This window comes from Falco rusticolus, chromosome Z (assembly GCF_015220075.1).
Source record: "Falco rusticolus isolate bFalRus1 chromosome Z, bFalRus1.pri, whole genome shotgun sequence".
Classification (NCBI taxonomy): domain Eukaryota; kingdom Metazoa; phylum Chordata; class Aves; order Falconiformes; family Falconidae; genus Falco; species Falco rusticolus.
The window spans coordinates 54,484,337-54,508,081 of record NC_051210.1 but is presented as its reverse complement, the minus strand read 5'-3'; the positions used below and the strand labels follow the sequence as shown (position 1 = coordinate 54,508,081).

Below are 23,745 nucleotides of genomic sequence, written 5' to 3'. Positions count from 1 at the left end.
GCAAAGAAGGCAGAGCCAGGCTTTTCTCAGTGGTGCCCGGTGACAGGACCAGAGGCAATGGTCTTATGGTTCATTTGGAGCTCTAGTATTTACGAAACCACATCCTCTGTAAATTAAACCTTCTATTATGCACTCATTAGGAAAGAAAAGGAACAAGGGTTCAGTCCCCTTCATACAGACTAGTATCGCATGTTAATTGACTAATTTATCACTTAAGTCATGAGGTTTCTAACTCACAATTTCTCTAATTCGTAACTCACTACTCATAATCTGTGCAACTACAAGCAAAACAGTTACCTAGCCAACGGTGACAGTGCTTATCCTTTGTTGTCTGTCATGATGCAGGCATCCCCTCTACCAGGAAGCACAAAAACCTCACCAGTCCAGCTGCTGTTGGATCTGCTTCAAATACTTCTTGGGCAAGCTGGCATATTTACACCTGCCAGCTTGGAAGTTTGGTCTGCAACATTTCCATGAGTTAGCAGATCCTGAAGAAAGTACCAGACAACCAATACAAAAGGATTATGGCTGTAGGAGACAGCAAATTGCAGGTGACAGATTGCATAATGACCTTTAGCCCTTTCTGGCCACCGTGTGCTGCCTACATGTTGCCCACACTTTGACTTAACGGCACTGATCCCAGTGTGCATCAAGCCTTAGCATGAACTGTGTGTTAACCAAAACCTGAGTGGGAGAGTGAACATTCACACAACGGGTGCAGACTGAAACACAGAAGGTTCCTCCTGAACATCAGGAAACAGTTTTTTACTGTAAAGGTGACCACTTGTCCAGCAAGGCTGTGAAGTCCCCCTTCTTGGAGATACTCAAAAGCCATCTGGACATAGTCCTGAGCAACTGGCTCTGGGTGGCCCTGCCTGAGCAGGGGGGTTGGACCAAGTGACCTCCAGAGGTTCCTGCCAACCTCAGCCACTCCGTGACTCGGTGCTATACAAAAGGGGATAGGGAAAAAGAAGAGGAAGGGGAAGAAGAAAAGAAAGGAACAGGATAAAAAGAACACTACAACAAAGTCATTCCAATCACTAAATTTGATTCATTCTCCATCTCCCACAGGAGAAAAAGCCATTTACTCCTAAAAAATATGGTGATATCAGTCTAACCTCCATGTTTATATCATACATTGTCTAGCAAGCAACCAGAATGCAGACATATGACAGACAGCAGGCTTAAAGAATGAGATATTTTACTATAGTTTGGTTTATAGCATGCCTCCAAGTATTTAAACAAACTCAAATGGCAATATTCTAAATGTTGCCCTGTCTATTCTCAGTTGGTCCAAAATATCACATCTGACAGTCCAGGTTGCCTCGTAAGTTTACCAAAAGAATGAGTATCACTTCATATCTCCAGCCTGAAAAGACATTATTCATTGGGATAAGCATGCAGTGCAAAACTATAGTCACATTTGAGGTGTAAGAATATTTCCTTCTGCCCATCAATTGCTGTCATATGCTTTCTATCCCCATCTCCATATAATTGGTAATGCAATCAGGTGGTTTAATTTTTTCCCCTTGGTGATATTAGAACAAGCAGCCTTGACAAAGGAACTCTGTGACTGTGGACACTCAAGGCATAAAGCCTGGGGCAGGTGTTTGGTCAAGTTGGCATTTATTACACTGGTAGTCTGCAGAACATTTACCTTGGAGGTCAATACAGCAGTTAATGAAACTAATCAACAGTGAGGAGAGGTTTTTCAGCTGGTATAAACAGGAACTCATCAGAGATGAACTGCATTGCAGGGGAGATAAGATGGTGTAGGGAGGATGTTGTCTCTGAGAAGTCACATGTGCAAAGACTCCTGAAGTGTCTCGAATTTACCAGATGAAACATGCCCATTTGTAAATGAAGTCACTATGTTCCCATTAACAAGTTCAACTGGCAAGACATTCGCCATCAAGACCAGGTCTGTCAATTGCTTTTAGGCAGTTCTACCTGGTACATTGGAGGTACATTGCTTCAAGGCTAGATTTGCCTCCCTATAAGAGTTCCTATTCCAAATTCATCATATTTACTTCTCTCAAACAAGCAACTGCTGTAATACCCAGAAGACTGAGCTCGTAAATGCCATATTGCCTATTAACACTGTAGACAAGAAGTTTCCTGTCCAGCCATGCCTGGGGTTATTCTGCATTGGTTCTGCATTAGAGCACACTTACGTCAGTAAACTCAAATGTCACCAAATGGCTTACCAATTATTTATGCATAGCACCACCCCATGTCTGCACTGACAGGCAACAGAGGTTTCCTTTAGGTTAGAGGCATACCAGGAAGGAGGTTTTCTAATGTTTGGACCAACTGCTGAATCAGTTGTGTCACTTCAGGTCTACTTGTGCTGCCACAGGTCTGGGAGGAAGCGAAAAGCCCGTTATTGGCTCTGCAAAGCATAGGTACAGTCATTCCTGGCTTCCTAGGAAGCACTGTTATACCTCCACCAGCACTGTTAGCCTTTCACAACCTTATAGACATCACCCTGGGGCAACATACACTCTGACACTCACAGCTTTTGCCTCTTTCTTTTTGCCCAGCTTGCATTTATTTACTGTAGGAACTTCCTGTTCTCCCTTCCTTGATCCCAGCTAGATAGTTACTTTTTCCTAAAGAAAACAGAGAGTCTTCCCCTACATTGTGTAAACTCTGCCCCAAAACAGATAGCCATTGATGTCTTCTAGGAATTTCACAAAGCCAGGCCACCAGTTTACTGAAGTGAAAATGCACACTGACTCCTCTACTGCGCTACCCAGTCTTCAGCTTTCCTCATCCCACTCTGGAAACATATCGTGCTCTTCCAAAACTGCTTTCCCAACTAATTCCTGGGAAGATCCACCTACCCTTCCCTCTGCCACTTATTTCTTAATTTATGCCCATTCCACACACCCCACCTGTAGAGGGATTTTTAAAGGACTGAGGACATATGTTACCATTGTGCGGGTTGGACAACCCAGGCCTGTTAGTTGAAGCTGCAGAGCAACTTTAAATTGCCCTTGGAACAAGCGGTGTGAGAAAGAAAACAAGCTATGCACAAACAGGAAGCCAGGTGCGGAGCAAGTCCTGGGAACCATGGAATCAACACACTCTGATCAGGCGCCTGCAGCATGCTCACCAGTCAGCGACACGGACGCCCGCGTGGCCAAAGACTTTTATCCAATCACCTGTGTAAAGTCGTGTGAGTGGTTGGTTTAAGTTATAAACATGACCTGTTTGTTTAATAAAGTGAGCACGGCATGTAGCCATGTTGGTGTGATTGTCATGACTTGGCCAACTCTCCACGGTGGAGCCTCTTCGCCCACCCTCTTCTAAACAGATCCAGCTGAAGAATGCAGGACCTTATCTTAATCCTCCTTTGCTTGACTAGAAAGCCTGACAGTTGTAAGATTTGACCTGTGGCAGCTATCGATGTTGGCTTTTCTCATATTTCTTTCATCATGTCTCTCTGCTAGAATTCAGGGGAGAACACGTAGTCGCTCAGGATGTGCACAGAGCACAGATCAAGATCAGGGTTTGTTTGGGGCCTTAAAACTGCTAGGAACAGAAGTAATAGGACAAACAGCTGTCTGTACTATTGCACTACCACCCTTGCTCAGCCAAGGAATTTCAGTTTGCTGTTTTCTTGCCTCAGCCAGCTGAGGAGGAAACAGAGTGGGCTAGTGTAGGACAGTGCTCCAGTTTATTTAAAACAAATGAACAAACAAAATGCAGCAACTTTATTCACAGTTCTTGTGGGAACTATTGTGTCACAGGGGATATGAAGAGCTTGTGAACCTCTCATGGGTTAGCACCAATTATCTGCTGTGGACTCTCACTGCTAAAAAGCCTGCACAACTATAGTAGTATTGATCTTATTTCAAAAAAGACCTTTGTGAAACAGATGGAAGTTCTCACTGAGTGACTACTATGATGTCCTGGTGCCTATAGCCTTGAAACACTACTCACTACCACAATAAATATGTGACTAAGCAGGCAAAATATCATGTAGGCTGCAGCCAACCTAAAGGACAGAACAAAACCTTAACACCACAGAAATCTCATTTCAAACTTCTTCTGTGCTTTTATCTGCCATAGCAGCTTACAGAAAGGCAAAATTGGCTTGTTATAAGCTAGTGTGTGATTCAAAGGCATCACGTGTGTTTCAAAGGCATATTTTATCTGCAATCCAGAACAAAACACAAAAAATATAAACACAGATGTATGAAAAACATTTGTAGGCTTAAAAGCAGAATACGGCATATAGCTAAAAAATACAGAAGTTACCCATTTAAAATTGTCACAGCACGTTTAGCCAGGGACAAGTCCTGGTTTGGGATACATGCTTACTGCAAGATCCAGTAATAATCTAAGTGTAACTAGATGAAATCACTCATTTCACAACAGGAAACTGTACAGGAAGGTAACTGTCAGGCAATTTCCATAGCTACTAGTAAAGACAAAGTTTCTTTCTTGAGAACCGTACTAGTCAAATTGTGACAGACACCACTATACTAAATTTGGCAAGGGATGCAAAGAAGAATAAGAATGGCTTTTATAGGTACGTCGGCCAGATGAGGAAGATTAAAGAAAAGGCACCCCCTGTGGTAAATAAGACAGAAGAGCTGATGACAACCCACATGCAGAAGGCTGAGGTACTCAACAATATTTTTGCCTGTTTCCAATGGCAATCTCTCTTCCCACTCCTCTCAAACTGCTGAACTTCAAGACAGAGACTGGAGCAATAAAGCCCCTCCCATTGTAGGAGAAGATCAGGTTCACAACCACCAGAGGAACCTGAACATACACACATCTATGTGAGATGCAGAGAGATACATCCCATGGTCCTGAGGGAACTGGCTGGTGTAGTTGCCAAGCCACTCTCCATCATATCTGAAAAGTCATGGCAGACAGAGAAAGTCCTCAGTGACTGGAAAAAGGGAAACATCACATCCACTTTTCAAAAAGGTAAAAAGGAAGACCATGGGAACTACTGAGCAGTCACCCTCACCTCTGTGCCAGGTAAAGTCATGGAGGAGATCCGCCTGAAAGACATGTTGAAACATATGGAAGAGAAGGAGGTGGTTTGAAACAGTCAACATGGCTTTACCAAGGGCAAATCCTGTCTGACTAATCTAGTGGCCTTTTACGACGGAGTAACTGCATCAGTGGACAAGGGAAGAACTACAGATGTCATCTACCCAGATATAAGGCCTTTGATACAGTCCCCCATAACATTCTTGCCACTAAATTGGACAGATACGGTTTTGTCAGATGGCCTGTAAGATGGATAAGGAACTGGCTGCTTGGCTTTCTCCAACAAATTAAAGTGAATGACTCAGTGTCAAAGCGGAAACAGGTAATGAGTGGTGCCCACAGCGGTCCGTACTGCAACCAACAATATTTAATATCTTCACCAACAACATAGATACTGGGATTGAGGACACCCTCAGCAAGTTTGCAGATGACACCAATCTCAGTGGTGCAGTTGATTCACTTGAGGGAAGAGATGCCATCCAGAGGGACCCTGAAAGGCTTGGGAAGTGGGCCTGTGTAAGCCTCATGAAGTTCAACAAGGCCAAGTGCAAGGTCCCACACCTGAGTCGTTGAGATCCCCAGTATCACTACAGACTGAGGGATGAATGAACTGACAGCAACCCTGCAGAGGAGGATCTGGGGATACTGGTGGATGAAAAACTGGACACAAGCCACCAGTGCGTACTTGCAGCCCAGAACCTGGACTGCACAAAGAGCAGCATGGCCATCAGGCTGAGGGACATGATTGTCCCCCTCTGCTCTGGTGACACCCCACCTGGAGTAATGTAACTGGCTGCTCAGGGGTCCCCAGCTCAAGAAAGGCAAGGACCTGAGACAGCCAGTCCAGAGGAATGTCACAAAAAAGCTCAGAGGGCCGGAACACCTCTCCTGTGAAGACAGTCTGAGACATTTGGGCTTGTTCAGCCTAGAGATGAGAAGGCTATGGGGAGACCTTATTGTGGCATTTCAATATATAAAGGGGCCTTATGTTGGAAAAGTTCACAGTGAGTGGCAGAGAACAAAGGGATGCAGCACAGCTTATATACACTTATCAAATCATTAGTCAATGTCCAAAGTTCTTCAAAGTTTCCTTTAGTCTTGTCAGTTCTGCAAATCCATGACCTGACTCTGTCCCAGGTGATTCATCTATTCGGTTCCAGTCTCTGCCTTGGTTCCAAGGTCCTTCTTGGATCACGATCTTCTTTCTGCTTCCTTTAACTCACACAATCCTTCAAGCACACTTAGTCTTTGAACAAGCAATTCCTATTCACATATATTAATTTTTCTAAAAACACCTGTGTTTCTGAGAGCACCTGTGTATACAAATTGATCATCTATTGTTTCTCTATTCTCCTACTGATTAACTTGACTAAATTTTAAACCAGCCTTGGATTAGGGCTATACAAGGGACAAGGCCTGGTTCTGCCATTTAGCAGCTTCAGCACTTTAAATTGCTTAATTCAAAATACATTTTCTTTAACACTTATAAAAAATATGGAGAGAGAAGAGTCTGTAGTGGCAGAACAAGGGGCAACAGTTTTAAACTGAAAGAGGGTAGGTTTATTCTGGATATAAGGAAAAGAGATTTTATGATGACGATGCTAAGCCACTGTATCAGGTTGCCCAGGGAAGTTTGAATGCCCCATTCCTGGAAGTGTTCAAAGTCAGGTTGAACAGGGCTTTGAGCAGCCTGGTCTAGTGGAAGGTGTCCCTGCCCATGGCAATGGGGTTGGAAATGGATGATCTTTAAAGGTCACTTCCAACACAAACCATTCTATGATTATATGATGCATAGCTTGTAGATTGATTTATCAAAATAACAAATGATCCTTATGCACACCGATCAGAAAAGCTGAGTCAGCAAGCAGCTAACCAAAGGAGGTCTAATTCCTGCACAGTTCCTATAAAGCATCCCTATCATGATTAAAAAAAGGGTGGTTTAGTCTCTGGGAAACAACACTGAGGGAAAAAAAAAAAAAGTGTTGTTATTTGTAAGGAAGATTATCAGACCTTTTCTGTTCGTGGGTGATGATACCAAACTGGAGATCCTGTTGACTCTCTTGAGGGAGGAGAGGCCTTGCAGAGGGATCTGGATAAACTGGAGCACTGGACAGCCAACAGTGACATGAAAGTGACAACTCAAAACGCTGGATTCCACACCTGGGACAGAGAAATGCCAGGCACAAGTTCAAACTGGGAGAGGAGTGGCTGGCGAGCAGCCCTGGGGAGAGGGCTCTGGGGGTGCTGGGCGGCAGCAGGCTCCGTGTGAGTCGGCCACGTGCCCTGGCAGCCCAGGGGCAAACGGCACCTGGGGGACACCAAACACAGCGTGACCAGCAGTGGAAGAGGCGACCAGCCTGCTGCGCTCAGCGGTGGCGCAGCTGCACGCGGGGTACTGTGTGCACGCAGCTCTGGGCCCTCCACTTCAGCAGGACGTGAATTCAGGCCCTTGAGCGCATCCAGAGGGCAACAAAGCTGGTGACAGGGCTGGGAGGAATGTCCTGTGAGGGGAGCCTAAGGCTTCAGGCTTGTCCAGTCTGGAGAGAAGGAGGCTGAGGGGTGACCTCGTGGCTCTCTGCAGCTCCCTGAGGAGGGGAAGTGGCGGGAGGCGCTGAGCTCTTCTCCCTGGGACCCAGCGACAGGACAGGTGGGAATGGCGCAAAGCTGCGCCGGGGGAGGCTCAGGCTGGGCATTGGGAAGCATTGCTTTACCGAGGGGGTGGTCACACCCTGGAACAGGCGTCCTAGAGAGGTGGTCAGTGCCCCGAGCCCGTCCGTGTTTATGAGGCGCTTGGGCAATGCCCTTAACAATGTGCTTTAACTCCTGGTCAGCCCTGAAGCGGCCAGGCAGCTGGGCTAGGTGACAGTTTTAAGTCCCTTCCAACTGAAATATTTGATTCTATTCTATGAAACTTCTGTGTACACGAGAGTGGCCTAGCAGTTGGCACTGTCACACCACTCCTGTAAATCCATATTTCTTTTAAAATGCAGAAGGAAAGCTTCGCTCAGCCTCTCCTTTAGGGACAGCCGGGCGCTGCCACGGCCGTGGGGCAACGGCAGGCCCGGAGGCTGGGCACACTCGCCTCTCCGCTCACCTTCCCCTACCACAGCCCGCGGTAACGGGCCAAGGCGGCGGACGGGCAGCACCGGGCCGGCTGGACACGCCGCGGAGCAGCACCCCAGCGCCGCCCGCCCCCTGCCCCGCCCCCTGCCCCGCCCCCTGCCCCGCCCCCTGCCCCGCCCCCTGCCCCGCCCCCTGCCCCGCCCCCTGCCCCGCCCCCTGCCCCGCCCCCTGCCCCTTGACCCCGCCGCTGTCGCCGCGCTTCCTGTTCCCAACCACGTGGGCGCGGCGGGGCGGCGGCGGCATGGCGGGAAGCGTGGCCGGCCAGGCGCAGTGCCTCAGCTACGCGGGCTGCAACTTCCTGCGGCAGCGGCTGGTGCTGGCCACGCTCAGCGGGCGGCCACTGAAAATCCGCAAGATCCGCACCAGGGAGGAGGACCCCGGCCTCCGCGGTGAGCGAGGGGGCACCGGCATCGGCGGGGGGGGGGGGGGAGAGAGGTCAGGGGTGGGGGGAGGCGGAGCCCCGGCGGCGGCCGTGCCGGGGGCTGCTGCCGGGCAGGGCAGGGGCGGTCTCGCACGGGGAGCGGGGGCAGCCCCAGACGCTTCCCGACGGGTCCTGTCAGGGATGCGGGGGTCCCGACTGCATGCCGGTACCCCCGTGGAGCAGCCGTCTCCCCGGGGCAACCGCACAGCCGGTGCGGGCGGCGGGCCGCCGGTCGGGCTGGCACACGTGGGCGGCGCGGTCGGCGGCGTGGGAGAGGCGTGGGAGCGGCGCGGGGCGGTGACAGGCCGAAGCGAGGAGCGCGTCCCCAGCCCGCCGGGCTCCCGCTCGTCGCTCAGGCGCGGAGCCGGCGGGGGAGCGGTGCCCGCTCGGCCCCGCAGCGGTGCCCCCGCGCTGGGTCACCCCCGCCGGCCGGCCGGCAGCGGGGCGCACCGGGGACCGGCGTGTGTGCCAGCCCGTCCCCGCCGCCGGGCGGGGCTGCCCCGGTCCCCGCCCCCTTGCCGGCACTGCTCGGTTCGCTCCGCGGCGCCCCGGGGCGTGCGGGTGGGGGAGCGGGGGGCCGAGGGGTGCCGGGCACGCACCCGCTGGCCGGGCTGCGGGCGGGCGGCGCTGCGAGCCCCGGCGGCTGCGGGAGCGGGCTGGCAGCTCCGGCCGCCCCGTCCCGGGAGCGCGGGTTCCCGCGGGCGCGGTGGGTCAGCTTCTGTGCCTTGAGGTTCATCGGTGTCTCGCCCGAGCCGCGGTGAAAGTGAACGACGTGAGCTCCTTCTGCGGCCCCTTTCCGCAGGCTCCCAGTGTGCGGGTCCTCTGCGGGAAGCCTTGCCCAGGGGCACCCGCGCCGTTCCCAAGCGGGACCTATGGCGCCCAGAGTAAATGGAGCAGAGGCGAGAGGATGGGGACTGAGGAAGAAACATCACTGTGGTCTTCAGTTACTTTCAGGGCGAGGTGTGAAGTTCAGAACAGGGCGGGAGCGGGACCAGCACAGATGCTGCTCTCCTTCTGAGGGAGCTTCAGTATATAGCTAGAAATTCTCCTCTGAAACTGTAAAAACATTCTTGTCGACTTGACTTGATACTTACCATGACCCAAAGTATTTATTACCACCACGGGATGATTATTGGTGGTGAAGTTTGTAGCTTTTGTCTTGACTTTTTTTTAAAAGGTGTTTGAAGTACCTTTTTCAAGTAGGGGTTAAAATGTAGACTGTGACTGTAACAGAAAAGTAACAACAACAAACACTCATCTCTGTTGGTGATTAAACATGCAGTTCTCACTGCTTTTCATGACTGGAACATTTGCAATGAAAATGTTCTACAGGTTTGTTCTCCTAGAGGGAAATGTTTATTTGCAAGGATGCACTCTTGCACTGGAAGAGGTCCCTGTCCTGTATTAGAAACTTTTAAGTTTAGGGATTATAACAGAGAGCAGAACCAGCATTGTGTGACTGGGGCATCAACCATCTAACAATAGGTAGCCCTTCAGTTTATATATTTATTGCTTCCTGGAAGCTTACATGGAAAGAAAAATCTGATTACTGTTGAAGAAGTAACACACAGTTATTGTTAAGGAAGCGCTGCAGCTTACCAACTGTTACACAGGTGGTTTGTCCTTAAAACTACCTGGGTTTTGAACTCTGCATATGTTCACATATTTTCCTTGATACTGAGTCAGTACCATCTTGGGATACCTGAATGCTAGAATACTAGCATATTTTTTTTTTTTTTTTGGTTAGGTTTTTTGTTGTTGTTTTTTTGTTGGGTTGGGTTGGCAGAGGGTGGTGTTAGATACACTTGTCTTTTCCCTTGTCTCTGAGCAAGAGTACACACAAACAATAGGAACTGAGCAGTGTCAATGATAGTTTTGGAAATGTAAAATTTGAAAGTCTGTGGATAGCTAATTGTGTTTGTGGACAGCTGTGCAGCAGCAGCACTTCACATTTGAATGTCCCCTTCTTTTAATGAAGACCTTTACAGAGGATAATGGGAAGCCATTACTAGCTTGTCATGCTTAAATATAAAGGGCCTTTTTGGCTAGGATTTGTATGTTTTGCTTCATACTGAGCAAAGTGTAAGTTGTCAAAGGTATTATCCTGGGCTTGAGTGATCCTTCAGGTCACTGTGGTCAGAATTGTCAACTTGTATCACTCACTGTGTGCTGGGGAGAGGAGTCTGGCTAACCCAGGGGTCACATCTGGGGGCATCTTGACTGATTTGAGATGCCTGTAGGCTCAATTTAACATCTCTGGTTTTTTTATAGTGAATTGCCTTTTCTTGTGTGGTAGAATGACACAGGTTGGAGAGTGAAGGTAGCCCTACTGTCTTGAAAGGCAGGAAAGGGAAAATGTATGAATATGGTGTTGAAGTTTTGTATTTTTTTCCAGGGGAAAAATTAAAGGAACGTTAAAACTCTGTTGCTGTTCTTCCCCTTAGATTTTGAAGCAAGTTTTATTCGCTTGATTGACAAAGTGACCAATGGCTCTCGGATTGAAATAAACCAAACAGGTGAGGTCTCTTTTCTCTTCTTCCTCTGTTCTGGTCTTCTGGGCTCTACCAGTTGCTGCTATAAAGTCACAGTTTTGGCTTGATGGAGATAGGTGTTCAGATATCATTTGCTGAGAAGTTTTGTAGTAACTGATTGCATGCAAGAAGAGCAGTGCCTCACCATAATGCAGAGAGTTGAGGAAACTGTATTGCTCAAGAGTTGGAGTTAGTATTTTGTTGGTATGCAGGATTTTGTGGTGGGGGAAGGTCCCATTGAGCCACAGTGCTTTTTTGTAGAAGGCAAAGTTGGTCTTCTACAAAGGCAAATTTCTGAACAGGACTGCTTGCCTAGTCATGCTCAGAAAAGAGGTTGGTTTGAGCAAGAAACACCCCACATGAAAATCGCATCTGATTCTTGTCCTTTTTTTTTTTTTTTTCCCCAAATGGTTATGGTTGGTCAGTAAAGCAGATGAACTACCACCAGATATGTCCAGACAACAATGACGCAATGGTCTGGTGAAGATTAGCTGCTGTGGAGGACGATAATTCCTTGTATCAGCATTTTGGAGATTGCTAAGAGATCCTTTATTTTTGGAGAGAAGGGGAAAGGAGGAGAAATTATGTGCAAGACAGCCAGCCAGCCACTCATATGTGTTTTTATTTATTACTGCAGACATGGAAATGGCATGCTGGAAATGCTACCGTAAATTCTTCTGCCTCCAGTTTGCCTGTATACATCATTGCGAAGTGTCTTTATGTTGTAGTAATGGGCAGTATGCTGAAAGCACTCTCATTTGGTTTGGTCCCCTGGCATCTTCCGCAGGTACTACCTTGTATTATCAGCCTGGTCTTCTCTACGGAGGCTCGTTGGAACATGACTGCAGTCCCAGTCGTAGTATTGGCTACTGTTTGGAAGGTCTGCTCTGCTTGGCACCTTTCATGAAACATCCATTGAAGATTGTCCTGAGGGGAGTAACAAATGATCAAGTAGATCCTTCGGTAAGTAGTAAGATTTAAGTACCAGAGGAGGGTTATTTAAATAAACCCAAAATATTAGGAAGAAGTGTCTAAAACGTGTTGCATTTTTATCATCTCTCACATCCAGAAATATCCAATGTTACTGCATGTCAGAAAACTCTCTGAACAAAATAAGCATCTGCTAAACTGTTCCCTTTCTGCACCACACTCTAAACTGCAGTTTATAATCTACCTTTTGGCTTCAAGTTTTGTACTACTTCTGTCTTCTTCCCTGGAAACTCCCTTTAAATGCAGTGTCAGGCCCTGCCACTGGTTTGCTTCTTCTGTTCTCTATGAAATTAGATGAGTTGTTTCTCCTTCCCCACATTAAGTCTTTACTGTAAGAAAGGGAAATTGAATTCAAGATTTGAGTGTGACAAGGAAGGAATCTTTCTTTTCTGTTGGAAGATGTTAGAAATAGAAGTCACATGAGAATTACAAAATTACAGTAGCAAAAATTTGTAATAACTTATTCCTCAGTAAAATAGTAGAAGGTTTGGTAGATCAGATGACTATGAAATGCTTGCCTTATGTTACTGCTCATTTACAGTCCTTTGTTTTAACAGTGTTTTTACAAAAATGAGCTATGGATAACACGGGATTAAAACGCTGAAATAATGGTTAGTGGTTATGCTGGTTGGTTTGTTGTGGGTTTGTTGTTTTTTTTCCTCCCCCCCCAAACATAACGGCTTTTGGAGGGCAGCGCCACTGTTTACCTTTTGAATGGTGACTGGAAAGTGCCTGAGTAGGTTAAGGAACCATTGTCATCTGAAAACTTAACCAGTTTGAATTAATACAAATGCTATGAATTATAAGTGCAGATATTACATGAACCTTTGAGTCCTGCTGGTATTTACGGCTTGTCAACTGCTTCTCTTGTAATTTAGAAAACTTGTTCTCTCATGTGTGGACATGAGTCAAAGCATGGTTCAAGTGGGTTATACACAGAACTGTCAAAAAAACCCCAAAAAACAAGTAAAATGGGAAGCATGTTATGCTAACCTTTCAGTGGCCATGATTAAAAGTACTTAAAAGTACGATGGCAAGTAGTAAGAATCAAAGAAGTCTCTTTTGGTTGATTGCATGTTTTCAATCACAGTGCAGAAATTCTTGAACAATTTGGAGATGAAGACAGTCCAATCTTAACATTGCTTTGCAGTAAGTTTGGACACTCATCTAAGCAACTGACTTGATTCTGGGAATTACCCCTTTTCAGGCATCAGCCATATGAACCAGTAAAGATGAAAAAATTTTAGTTGAAACAGGTGCAAGAATTTGAGCCCGTTAGTTTGTGCTCGGAAGAGGGCTTGTACTGACTGAAGCTTAGACACAGATGGGTGTTGGTGTACATCAGCTGAATCACCATAACTGACACTTAAGTGTAAATAAAATGCAGATGTGCAACTAAGGAGTTACACCTTAAGTTCATTGTGCTGTAGAAGCACAACTCTAATTACTGTGACTTAACTTGTGTAGTAATTTTTTAAATGATGATAACTGAATACCAATTCCTAAACCTGGTTTATGTCTGTTTAACTTGCCTGAGTAAACATTAAGCCTGGTGCACACTAATAAACTACTTATTTAATTTTACAAGATAAAGCATGTATAGCATGTAGCTCTGCTGAGACTAAAAGCACAAGTTTAAGTGCTACCCTAAGTGATTATTATGTGCTCAAGTAGAAATTTGGTTTTAAATTGATCTGAGCTTTTATTTTTCAGTAGGCAGAAGGTGTTTAGAAACTGGGTGAACATTTGTTACCTGTGCTTGCCCAAAAAGGGATGCTTAGATTTGTCTGTCAATCCGTACACTTTCTGGCTTTCCAAGGAGAAGGGGGAAAGGCAAACCAGTGTAAATATATTGTGGGTAGTTTAAAATGGGCAAGGAGTTTTCCTTGCTGATGTGCACGTAAGAACCTCCCCATCTCAACTTAGTAGGTACAATAGGCAAGGCCTGCTCATTTGCTGTGGAGTCTTTTTATTGTTTTTCTTTGTAAAAGGGATACCATGTGTTGTAAACATGCGTCTTTTATGTTGGATGAACTCTGTGGGATGTAGCCTTGCATGAGTGCATTCAACATCTGCAGATAAATGTACAAATCCACATATGTGTGTGTGAAAATACGTATTTGCATACACACACATGATCCTATAGCACACCGTTTGTGCTTGAAAGAAGGTAGTCCTGCCCATCCTCCTTCCATACCTCCTGCTTTCAGCTGCACAGTCCTGTGTACTCCAGCACGCTGGACACTTATCAGAGCCTCCTCTAAGCCAGTTCAACTGACTGGCAAAATGGCAGAGAGCTGTACCCCAGCATTTTCTGGTGGAGGCGTCCATAAGCCAAGTAGCAGGAATGCGTGTGCAGCCAGAGAAGGCAAACCTTTCCCTTGTCGTAGCAGTAAGCATGTGGGCTGACTCACCGGGCTTTCTGAAATGCACTTTCAGCACTGAACTCTCAGCTTTTACACAGCCTCAAAAATACCTGTTGGATGTGATTTTTGTGTTGTGGGTTTGAGATTGTTCTTTGCCAGAGAGCCCCTTGTCAGGAGGACAAAGGGGAACATGGCAGGTCTGCTGTGGGGAGAATGGAAATGGTCAAGGCAAGAGGAAGGGTGATTTCTAGAGGATGGGTTGTGGAAGAAAAGACCAGCTGAGTTCAGTGAGGCATGGGTCGGGCAGACTTCCTGGAGTATAAATAGTATGTCGTTATGCTAGCATTTTTTTATATACGTAATAGTCCTTCAGTGGGGTGCAGTGGAAAGCTCTTTGACAGCTGGGACCATTCTGAGAGAATACTGTGGCCACTGAAATACAGGGTAACGTGCACTTGCTCCAGGTTGGACTGTGGTGATAATAGTGTGTGATACATCCTAAATGAGTAAGAAAGGTTCTGCTTTGATTGTGCTTGTCAGGAAGAGATGTGACTTTGGAATACTAACCTGAACTGTTCACTGGCAGCCTGCATTTGCATTATGTTTTTCTGCACACTGATGAGACCTGACCATGTAGCTTGTGAGTCTAGCATACAATGTTGAGGTAGTTTCAAGCTTCTCTGTATAGAGAGCATGTATGCAGTGGGTATCTTTGCAAAGTGCCTTTTTGAAGGGAATGGAGGTGGCACACAAATAATAGCTCTTATTTTGCTTTCCTTCTCTGCGTGTTGTTGGTCTGACAGACACATAGCTGATTTTAGAGTAATGGTTCTTAATGTTTGGGTTTGCAAGTGTTAATTTTTTTTTTTACAGCTGTGCTGTGGGGCTTTCAACTGAAATAATTTTGATGCTGCCATGAGACTCACATGTGAAGTTTTGGCTTGGGAGCAATAATCAATCTGCAATGTTGATAAAAAATCAGCAGGTGTCTCTAAACAAGCAGTTTTTCCTACTAACTTTTCTGTCTCTCCCTGCCCGCCCCAATTTGCTGAACTCTTGTTTCACTCTTCCCTTCCCAAGTCTAGGTCCTTGTCCCCAGAACATAGTACTGTATGTATGGCAGGGATAAATGCTGTTCTGTGCAGTGCTAATGCCTATGCAGGCCAGGTAGCACCTGCCTCTTTCCTAGGCAGCCATTTGTTGTAGGGTCTGTGTCTGGGTTTTTGCAGCTTTGGACTATCTAAAGGATTCTGCAAACCGCTAGAAGTTACTTTTTTTGTTGTTTAATCATTGTAGATTTCCTTAAAGGAAGGAGGTTTGTATTTATGTTAGTTCGTAAGCAAGCAAGCAATGTCTATGGTATTTAGGAAGTTGCTGGCATTTGTGGTAAGGTATGCCCTCAGTTGTATGATGCATTTGCTTTAGTACAACTTGGTGTTGTGTTCTTTGCTCTGGGAATGGAATAACTGGCCTTCAAGGGGAGCTGAAGGATGGTTTTATGACTGAGTATTGGCAAGAGACTGGAAAATACGGTGTTAAGTCTCAGTTCTGCTACCATCTTGTGATTTCCAGTGAAGTACTTAACCTCCCCTGCCTGACATCCCATTTGTCTGCTAAGCAAAGCAATCTTTTCCACTTCTTCAAGTACTGCTTATTACCTTCTCTATTGAGGCTGCAAATCTGGAACAGGCAGTCTCTTACTATATGTCTGTCTGGTACCTGGTAAGTATTGTGCCTGGAAGTTGGGGACTAAAAACTATGGCAAGGCTTGACATTTTTGGGAACAGACGAACCAGACTCAAAGCTGATGCAGCTTCCTAGTGCTGGTGTAACATGCTTTCTCCAGAGTTACAGACTTCAGTCCAAAGAATTGCAAAAGTGGAAGTGGAGGCAGAAAAGGGAGTTCCTAAGCTACACAGAGAAGCTCTTTTTTTTTTTACTGGTATATTTTGTTTCATAAGAAAGGATAAATATTGTGTGACTTTAATGTGAACCACATCAGCTTGTTGGAACTTCTGCTGGTGGTATTCACCTGTGTCTGGGTATGTGCACATGCATGTTAGTAAAGGTTTTTGCTCTAAAAGTCAGTTTTGTGTGATTAATGAATACTACTGAGGGGCTGAATTAAGGTAGCCTGGCTGTAAAAAATATAGAATATATAAATATAAAAAATTAATCTTTGACTTAACAGGGTTTTTTTAATGAAAATGTTCAAATATTGATAATACCATTAAAACCAACAGCAAATGCCTCCCTGTAAAGGAGAAAGTTTGTTGGCCAGCAGGATTTAAAGAATGAGAGTTGCACTCGTAGCTACTCAGGTAGCTCTTTAACAGGTTGTTCACAGTTTGTATTTGACGTATGTGCTAGTACTTCCTCAGTGGCTCACATTCTATGCAAAACAGGGAGAATGAGACTCGGGAATTGTGGTTCCTGGCTGAAGGCAGGGGAAGGAAGGTGCTTTTTTTCCTGCCTCCTCAGCTGCTGTCTACCACATGCCGGTTTCCTTCACCTGAATTTAGTTCCGCTTTGGTCATGCTGTTCTGGTCCTGTCTCTCCCAAGCTGCCTGTCTTGGGTAACTGTGTGTGCTTTTGCACTGCTAAATATTTTTTGTCACCTTTGGCGATACTACTGAAGTTTCAACAGGGGAAGATGATGACAGTCACTGTTGTCTTGGGTCAGCAATTAGGAGGAGCAATGGCAAGGAAAAACCTGTTCAGACCTGGATCTGACAAGGATCTGCCTCAAAGGGAGGACACGGGTGATGTGTCACCCAGTTCAATCTTCTAAGTATTTCCACAGATGTTAACCTAGAAGTTTTTCAGAAACATGAAGCTCTTGACAGAAGGGTGAGGTTCTTCTTGCCACATCAAGGGTCTGCTCCAAAATGCAAAGGTTATTGTAATCATCATTTACTTAGCTGTAGGAATTTTTTAGCAGTGACAGAAGATTCTAATTTTTTTAATAGCTGTGTCCAGAGAAACAAATGGTTTAGCTGAACCATAATAGAAGTAAAAATCAGGCCGAGGAAGAAATCCAGGATAGGAAATTCCATCTGCCAGTAATTTGTTCTAGCAAATTTTTTGAGTAGTGAGACACTGTGGTGGCCTAAGAGTAGCCAAATGTTTCTTTTACATCGTTATGTCTTCCCACAGAATACCTAGTATGGAGGAGCCTTTTTTTAAATTAGTGACTTAAGTAACTTCCAGTAAAGAGTCTGCTTTTAATTCTGTGTTCTATAGGTAGATGTCCTTAAGGCAACAGCTCTACCCCTACTGAAGAAGTTTGGAATTGATGGTGAAAGTCTGGAAATCAAGGTAAGACAATTTGTTGCTTTCTTTTCTAGCACATGCTGAAATGATACTTTTGCACTGCTTCACAGGGCCATGTGCTTGCTGCTGGTGTCTGTCTCTAGCAGATACCCAGTTGTAGCTACACACGTTTATAAAACTGCCTTTTGTTCTTGACGTGTTTTGGCACACCAGCCACACAGTGATTGAAGTTATCGTAAGAGACATGCAAAGGCTATGGCTAGAAAGGGTAAGGAGAAAGTAGTGACTTTTCCTAGTCTCCTAGATCTCCACAAACTAAGAAACATTTTTGCTTTCTTGTTCCTCTTCAGTTAATTGAATTTCTTTTTCTTTCCGCTTGCTCTTCCTGCCCTGTGCTTAGGCTTAGGGAGTGATAGTAAAATCTTTTGCCTCCTTCACCGATAGAGGAGCTGGATCCGTGTTTGGGTGATTGAGGCTTGCTTCCAGTATGGAAAATACAGGAAAGAAAGTTAGAAAGACTAACTTTTCACAGGCCCAGTAAGTCTGGATGTAGAATAGATTTCTTTTTTTTTCTAGGCTGGAGGAAGAAACTATAGCTTTTCAAAGTTAAAGAGTGCTCATTTGAAACACTTGAAGGCCCTAGCTGCACTGCCAGTCTTCGCTTGCTCTGCCAAGCGCTGTGCAGGTGCCTCCCTCCACCCTGCCTGTGGCCCTGGGGCTGTCAGCCCCTGCTCCAGCAACCCTGTGGCAGGGACAGTCTCCACAGCCCGGCCCGGCTCAGCCGTGGACCCCCTGAGCCAGACCCACCCACAGGCCCATGTACCATCCCCATCCTTGTGGATGTTGGCTGGGGTGGTGGGACAGGGTTGGGCTGGCCAGGCCTTTTTGTGGGACTGGTCTGGTCCCCCATGTATATACTAGGCATCAAACACTTCCAGACATCCTTCAGCAGTGAGGTACAGACTGTACCGTTGGAGTTGAACAGTCTTAAGGCGAGGCTGCCTTCCTGGAAAAGGTGGTGGGGTTTGGTTTTTTTTTGGGTTTTTTTGTTTTGTTGTCTAGTGAGAAGCCATGTCCTACTGTACTTGAAAGAAAGGAGGGAAAAAGAAATCAATTTTTGCTTATAGGTTTGGTGCAAAATCGGTTTCTGTCTTTAGGATGTCTCTCTCACCTGTGTTCAGGTAACACCCCTACTGATAACATTTTATTATATGTGAAATAAATGCTGTCACTTTTGAGCATGTAAATACATTCATTGTGCTCTTTACTAACCTGCTTTTGTCCCTCCGTTATTGTTTCTAGATCAACCGGAGAGGAATGCCTCCCAAAGGGGGTGGAGAGATACTGTTTGCTTGCCCAGTGAAAAAGGTCTTGCAGCCTATTCAGTTCACAGACCCTGGCAAAATCAAGCGCATCAGAGGAACTGCGTATCCTTTATCTGTTTGTTTTTTCTTCTTTTAAACAAATTTGCCTTTAAAAAAAAGTGTCCCAACTTGAAATTACAGAAGTACACCCATGTTGCTGAGCATGTGTCCAGGTAATACGGGGTGACACGAGGATCACACAACTAGGTTTTAGGACCATTTCTCAAAACTGCTGTGCTCACAACACTGCTGTTCAAAAAGCTATTAGTAGATAAGTAAATAGATTAAAAACTGAACACTACTATTTAAAATATTTCCAATAGCAAGAAAACATTAAAACACCTTCCATGACATAATGTAGCAGCACCAAAAGGGATCTTACCTGTGTGTAAATCCAGTAATTACAAATGCAGTTTTGTTATACTTGGCATAGGTAGCATCTTGGCTGTTAATGAGTCCAGCAGGATGTCAGATGGGAGCTTAAATCTTAGTTCAGTTTACACCTCACTGCACGCATGTGAACTGAGCTTTTTGTTGTGTTAATGAAAATAAGTTTGTTAGCTCTTCACCTTCAGTAGTACCATTGGAGATGGAAGTGGTGGAAGTTGTATTTCTGCACAAAAAGCACAAAATAGTGTTGTGAAGTACTCACTTTTGCAAACGGAACTGCACATCTAGTTAACGTTTTTGTTGGTGGGGATTTTTACTTTTTTTTTTTTCTTGTGGTTTTTTTTATGGTATCTGTCATGAATCTGCTGTCACTGTAGGAAGAAAGCAGGTACCTTACAAGTAAGATACTAAATGTTGTATTTCATGAGGTCCTGCTCTCTTGAGCATTGGCCAATTTGTAGTTTAATTTGTGATTATGAGAGTCCCAAACATGATCTGGCTTTGATTACCCAAAAGGAAAGCAGGAATGGGAACAGTTTTCCTGCCAGGGGTGCAGACTAGCAGCCTGTTCTCCTTTTACTTTACGGCATACCATCATAATTGTGTGTGAGAACAGGACACTTTGACCTCTGTTTCCAGTTGCAGCATTTGGATGAGTACAGCATTGCCAAGTGAGAGCAATTTTACTGAGTGCATATGCTGTAGAATGAAAACAAGGCAGCTCTTTGTGCTTTTGCTGGTGTTTGTCATGGTCTTTCCATGAAGTGAGTAATTTCTCTGTGCCCCTGTCCACCTCTGTAATAAGTGGCGCTATCCTGTTTCTGTGTGAAGGAGGAAGCAATGATCACGGCTTTAGTGCCATCTTTCTAAATCTGTGTTAGTACACAGCACCATTCTGGGCCACTTTGACTGGATTTGGTCAATGTATGTCAACTACAGGTTTTTGAAATTCCACTTTTCATTAGGTTTTTCTGTGTTTTTTTTTCTCAGGGATGAAGGTTTGGCTTTAGTAAGCCTGGTGAGAGGCAGTCTCAGTTTAGCCATTAAGTGGTCCTTCAAGCCAGCAGAAAACAAAACATCAGGAAGGATAAGTTGTTAGGTCTTTTATGTGGGGGTTTTGTCCCTTCAAGATTCACCTGGGCAAATCAGCTTCCTTCACAGCTGAGGAGTTTGTGTTGCAGCAATCTTTTATAGTCATCCAAAACACTGAGTGTACCAGCCATGCAGAACAATCACTTTTCTGATTATTATTTACTGGGTTTGCCCTTAAGATCTTAAAGCCTTTGGTTTACCTACTCCACAAGAGAATGCAATAGAAAATTGTAGAAGAGGAAATTCCTTTCTGCTAGCTGGGAGGTTTGCTTCATTGCTGTGTGCATGTAGGTGCAGATGGGTTGTTAAATGTGCAGAGCCCGAGTCTGAATTATAATCGCGGTGGAATTTGGAGTACAGTGTACATTGGAAGATCTGTTGGGAATACCACCGAAGCAGCACCTGAGTAAAAAGGCAGAAAGTGAGTTCGTCTCTTGTGTTCTGCAAGAAGGTGGGTTGGGGTAAGCAGGAAGGTGGTAATTTCCTCTTCCCTGGAACTATTACCTTCAGATGTTGAGTGACTAGAGGACCAGTGAACTTGATAGCCTCACAGCACTGCCAAATACTTGGAAAGAGCAAATATTTTTTTCATCATTATTATTTTCAAATTAATTTCTTTTTTTTTTTTTTGTTAAAACATTTTACCTACCCAATTTCTGTTTGATAGAAATGGGAAGACAGAATTTCTTGCTGATAATTCAGAGAAACTTCACCCATCACTGTCTTTTGATAGTATATGAAGAGCAGAGCATGCAGGACTTCTTCCATCACAAGAAAGCACAGGATGACAGAAGAGCAGTTTAGAATTATTGAAGTGCGTTTTTAAATAGATATTTACCTAGTCATAATAAGCTGTTCTGCACATGCTCTGTCTACCGCGCTTCAAGGTATACCAGTGAAAAGACTGTAGAAAGCACTTATACACACATACTTCTCTAAGTACAGGAAAATGGACCAGTACTCATGAATGGTTGTATAGGACAAACCCACATTTTCCAAAATAGCATGGAACCTCTTGGCCACTTTTGTCAGTCTCTGGTTTAAATTTCTTTTGTGACCACAATGAATTCCTTAGCTCAGAAATGTAGATACTCTGTCAGAGTGTCACCACAGATGGCAAACAGAATGGTGGAATCTGCAAGGAGTATCCTGAATAAATTCCTACCAGACATTTATATCTACACGGATCATATGAAAGGGGTCAGCTCTGGAAAGTGAGTATCCACTAGTCACAGGGAACAGAAATGTAATTCTGTATTTGTTCATCTGCTAGGGTATTCTGATGTGTAATTAAATACAATAAACCTGAGTATTAGACCATAATCTTGTATTTTGCTGACTTGAAATAAATATTCCTCACAGGGAAAAAATGGAATTATTAACTAGATAAGTTTGTTTTACTCTTGGTGCAAGGATAAAACTTGTGTGTTTTCTTAAACAAAAAATGTAATATGTTACTGCCACTAAAGACAACTTGAGCTCTCCTCAGTTTTAAACCTGTTCCTCTGAAATGAGATTAAGATGAGAGGTGCCATGGTATGTTGTGAAAACCAGCGTTGAAACTTGACTGTACACCTTCTGATGGAAAAGGTAGTAGGGACAAAACTGTTTCAGAAACTGAGCTGTGTGGGTTGTCCTCTGCTTTACATAAATAGCTGAAGGAGTGTCCAGTGAGGACTGGAAAATAGAGACATTCATTTACTTCGACAGATTTTGTTCACCAGCAGAACACAGAAGTGGTGGATGTACGTCAGACAATTGTACCGATAATCTGTCAACTTTGTTGGCCTCTTACCACTTTTCATTGAGATTGAAGGAGGTTTGGGTAACTAATTTTTGTCTTCTGTCTGTATGCTCAAATCCAAGCATGAACATTTTCTTTCACTGTTGCTGCTTTTTGAATTACTACCTTAAGTAAAACTGATTAGGTTTCAAAGTTAAACAAATCTAAAACTCATTGACTCATTCTTTTTAAGTATTTTTCTTCTTTTCCAGTCCTTCACCATATTTAATATCCCAGGTTAGTAAGCTGTCATGTTCCCCAAAAAGTGGAATCATTCACCTGGTGTGCAGGAGCCAGTTGACACAGAGAGTAGAGTTATTTCTTTATTACAGATTTGTGCAAAGCTGGGAGCTAGGTGGTATTACACAAAGCAAGCCCAAAACTCAGAAGAACAAGAATAATATTTATACAGTCTAGTTATACATACATATTTTTGAATCTTTGCTTAAAAGATACTATTTATTGGTAATTAGTTTTTCACTGTAGCTTTCTATTGGTCTGTATATCTCACACTTCAGTTTAAAGTTACAGTGTATTTTTAATTCACTACACATCCGAGGGAGTTGGGGGGTGGGTCTTGTAGTCCTGAATTGAGTCAGTGGTCACAGTCTCCCCTGGCCGCCTTTGCCTTTCCCCTAGTTACAGTTCCATTCTGCCGACTTCTTGTCCTTGTTGCAGCCGGCTGGCTGTTGGCACCTCCTGGGGCAGAATGTTCCCCGCACCAGGCTTGTAGTTCTCCTTCCAGGGCACAGCCATCAATACAGAGCTACAGAGATGTGACTAACCTAACTTCACTAGAAGAAGAGATTAATTTCATGTTGACAACAGTAAGGTAACGGGGATGGAATGCATAGCTAGACATCATTGTGGATCCAGACTCTTAACAGTGATCAGAATTGTGAAAACTTTTCTGAGATTTTGGGATGATATTTTGGTTTTTATGCATGTTTAAAGTGAAAAAGTCAAATTGGGGTGGCAGCATTGAATTTACTACTTGCAAGGATAGCCCTTGCAGAGGGATAAATAATGGCATGGGAAAAGGAGCTCAATCCCTTTTTGCACTGCTGGTGCGTGTGGCTTTCTGATGCTGCTGTGCTGTCACATCCAGTGTGTTTTAACCCTGATGGAAATGGGTAACTGGTGTATCATCAGGAAAGTGGCGTTTTAATGCAGATACCAGTGTAGTGAAGGCAAAGTCTGTGAAAGAAAGATCAAATACCCTTTAATATCCCCCTGTCATCCTTTTATATACATTTGGTTTCCTCTAGTAACCAAAAGAGTTGGAATGGGGAGGGGGTATGGGCTTTTCCATACACAATAGCCTTATAATTTTCATGTTAGTAATGTCAAATTGATACTACGTTGTTAGGAATGCTAACATTTTGAGTAATAATCT

General features: G+C 44.7%; 1 protein-coding gene across 1 annotated transcript in view; it reads left to right on the top strand.

Annotated features, from left to right (window-relative positions):
* Positions 1-8,340: 8,340 nt before the first annotated feature.
* The window catches only part of RCL1 (RNA terminal phosphate cyclase like 1), a 32,620-nt gene continuing 17,215 nt past the window's right edge, over positions 8,341-23,745 (top strand). The window contains exons 1-6 of the mRNA XM_037373793.1: positions 8,341-8,528; positions 11,005-11,076; positions 11,879-12,054; positions 17,691-17,765; positions 19,023-19,147; positions 21,655-21,780. Coding sequence (XP_037229690.1) covers positions 8,381-8,528; positions 11,005-11,076; positions 11,879-12,054; positions 17,691-17,765; positions 19,023-19,147; positions 21,655-21,780 — 722 coding nt within the window. The 5' untranslated portion in view covers positions 8,341-8,380. The remainder of the gene's footprint in view (positions 8,529-11,004; positions 11,077-11,878; positions 12,055-17,690; positions 17,766-19,022; positions 19,148-21,654; positions 21,781-23,745) is intronic.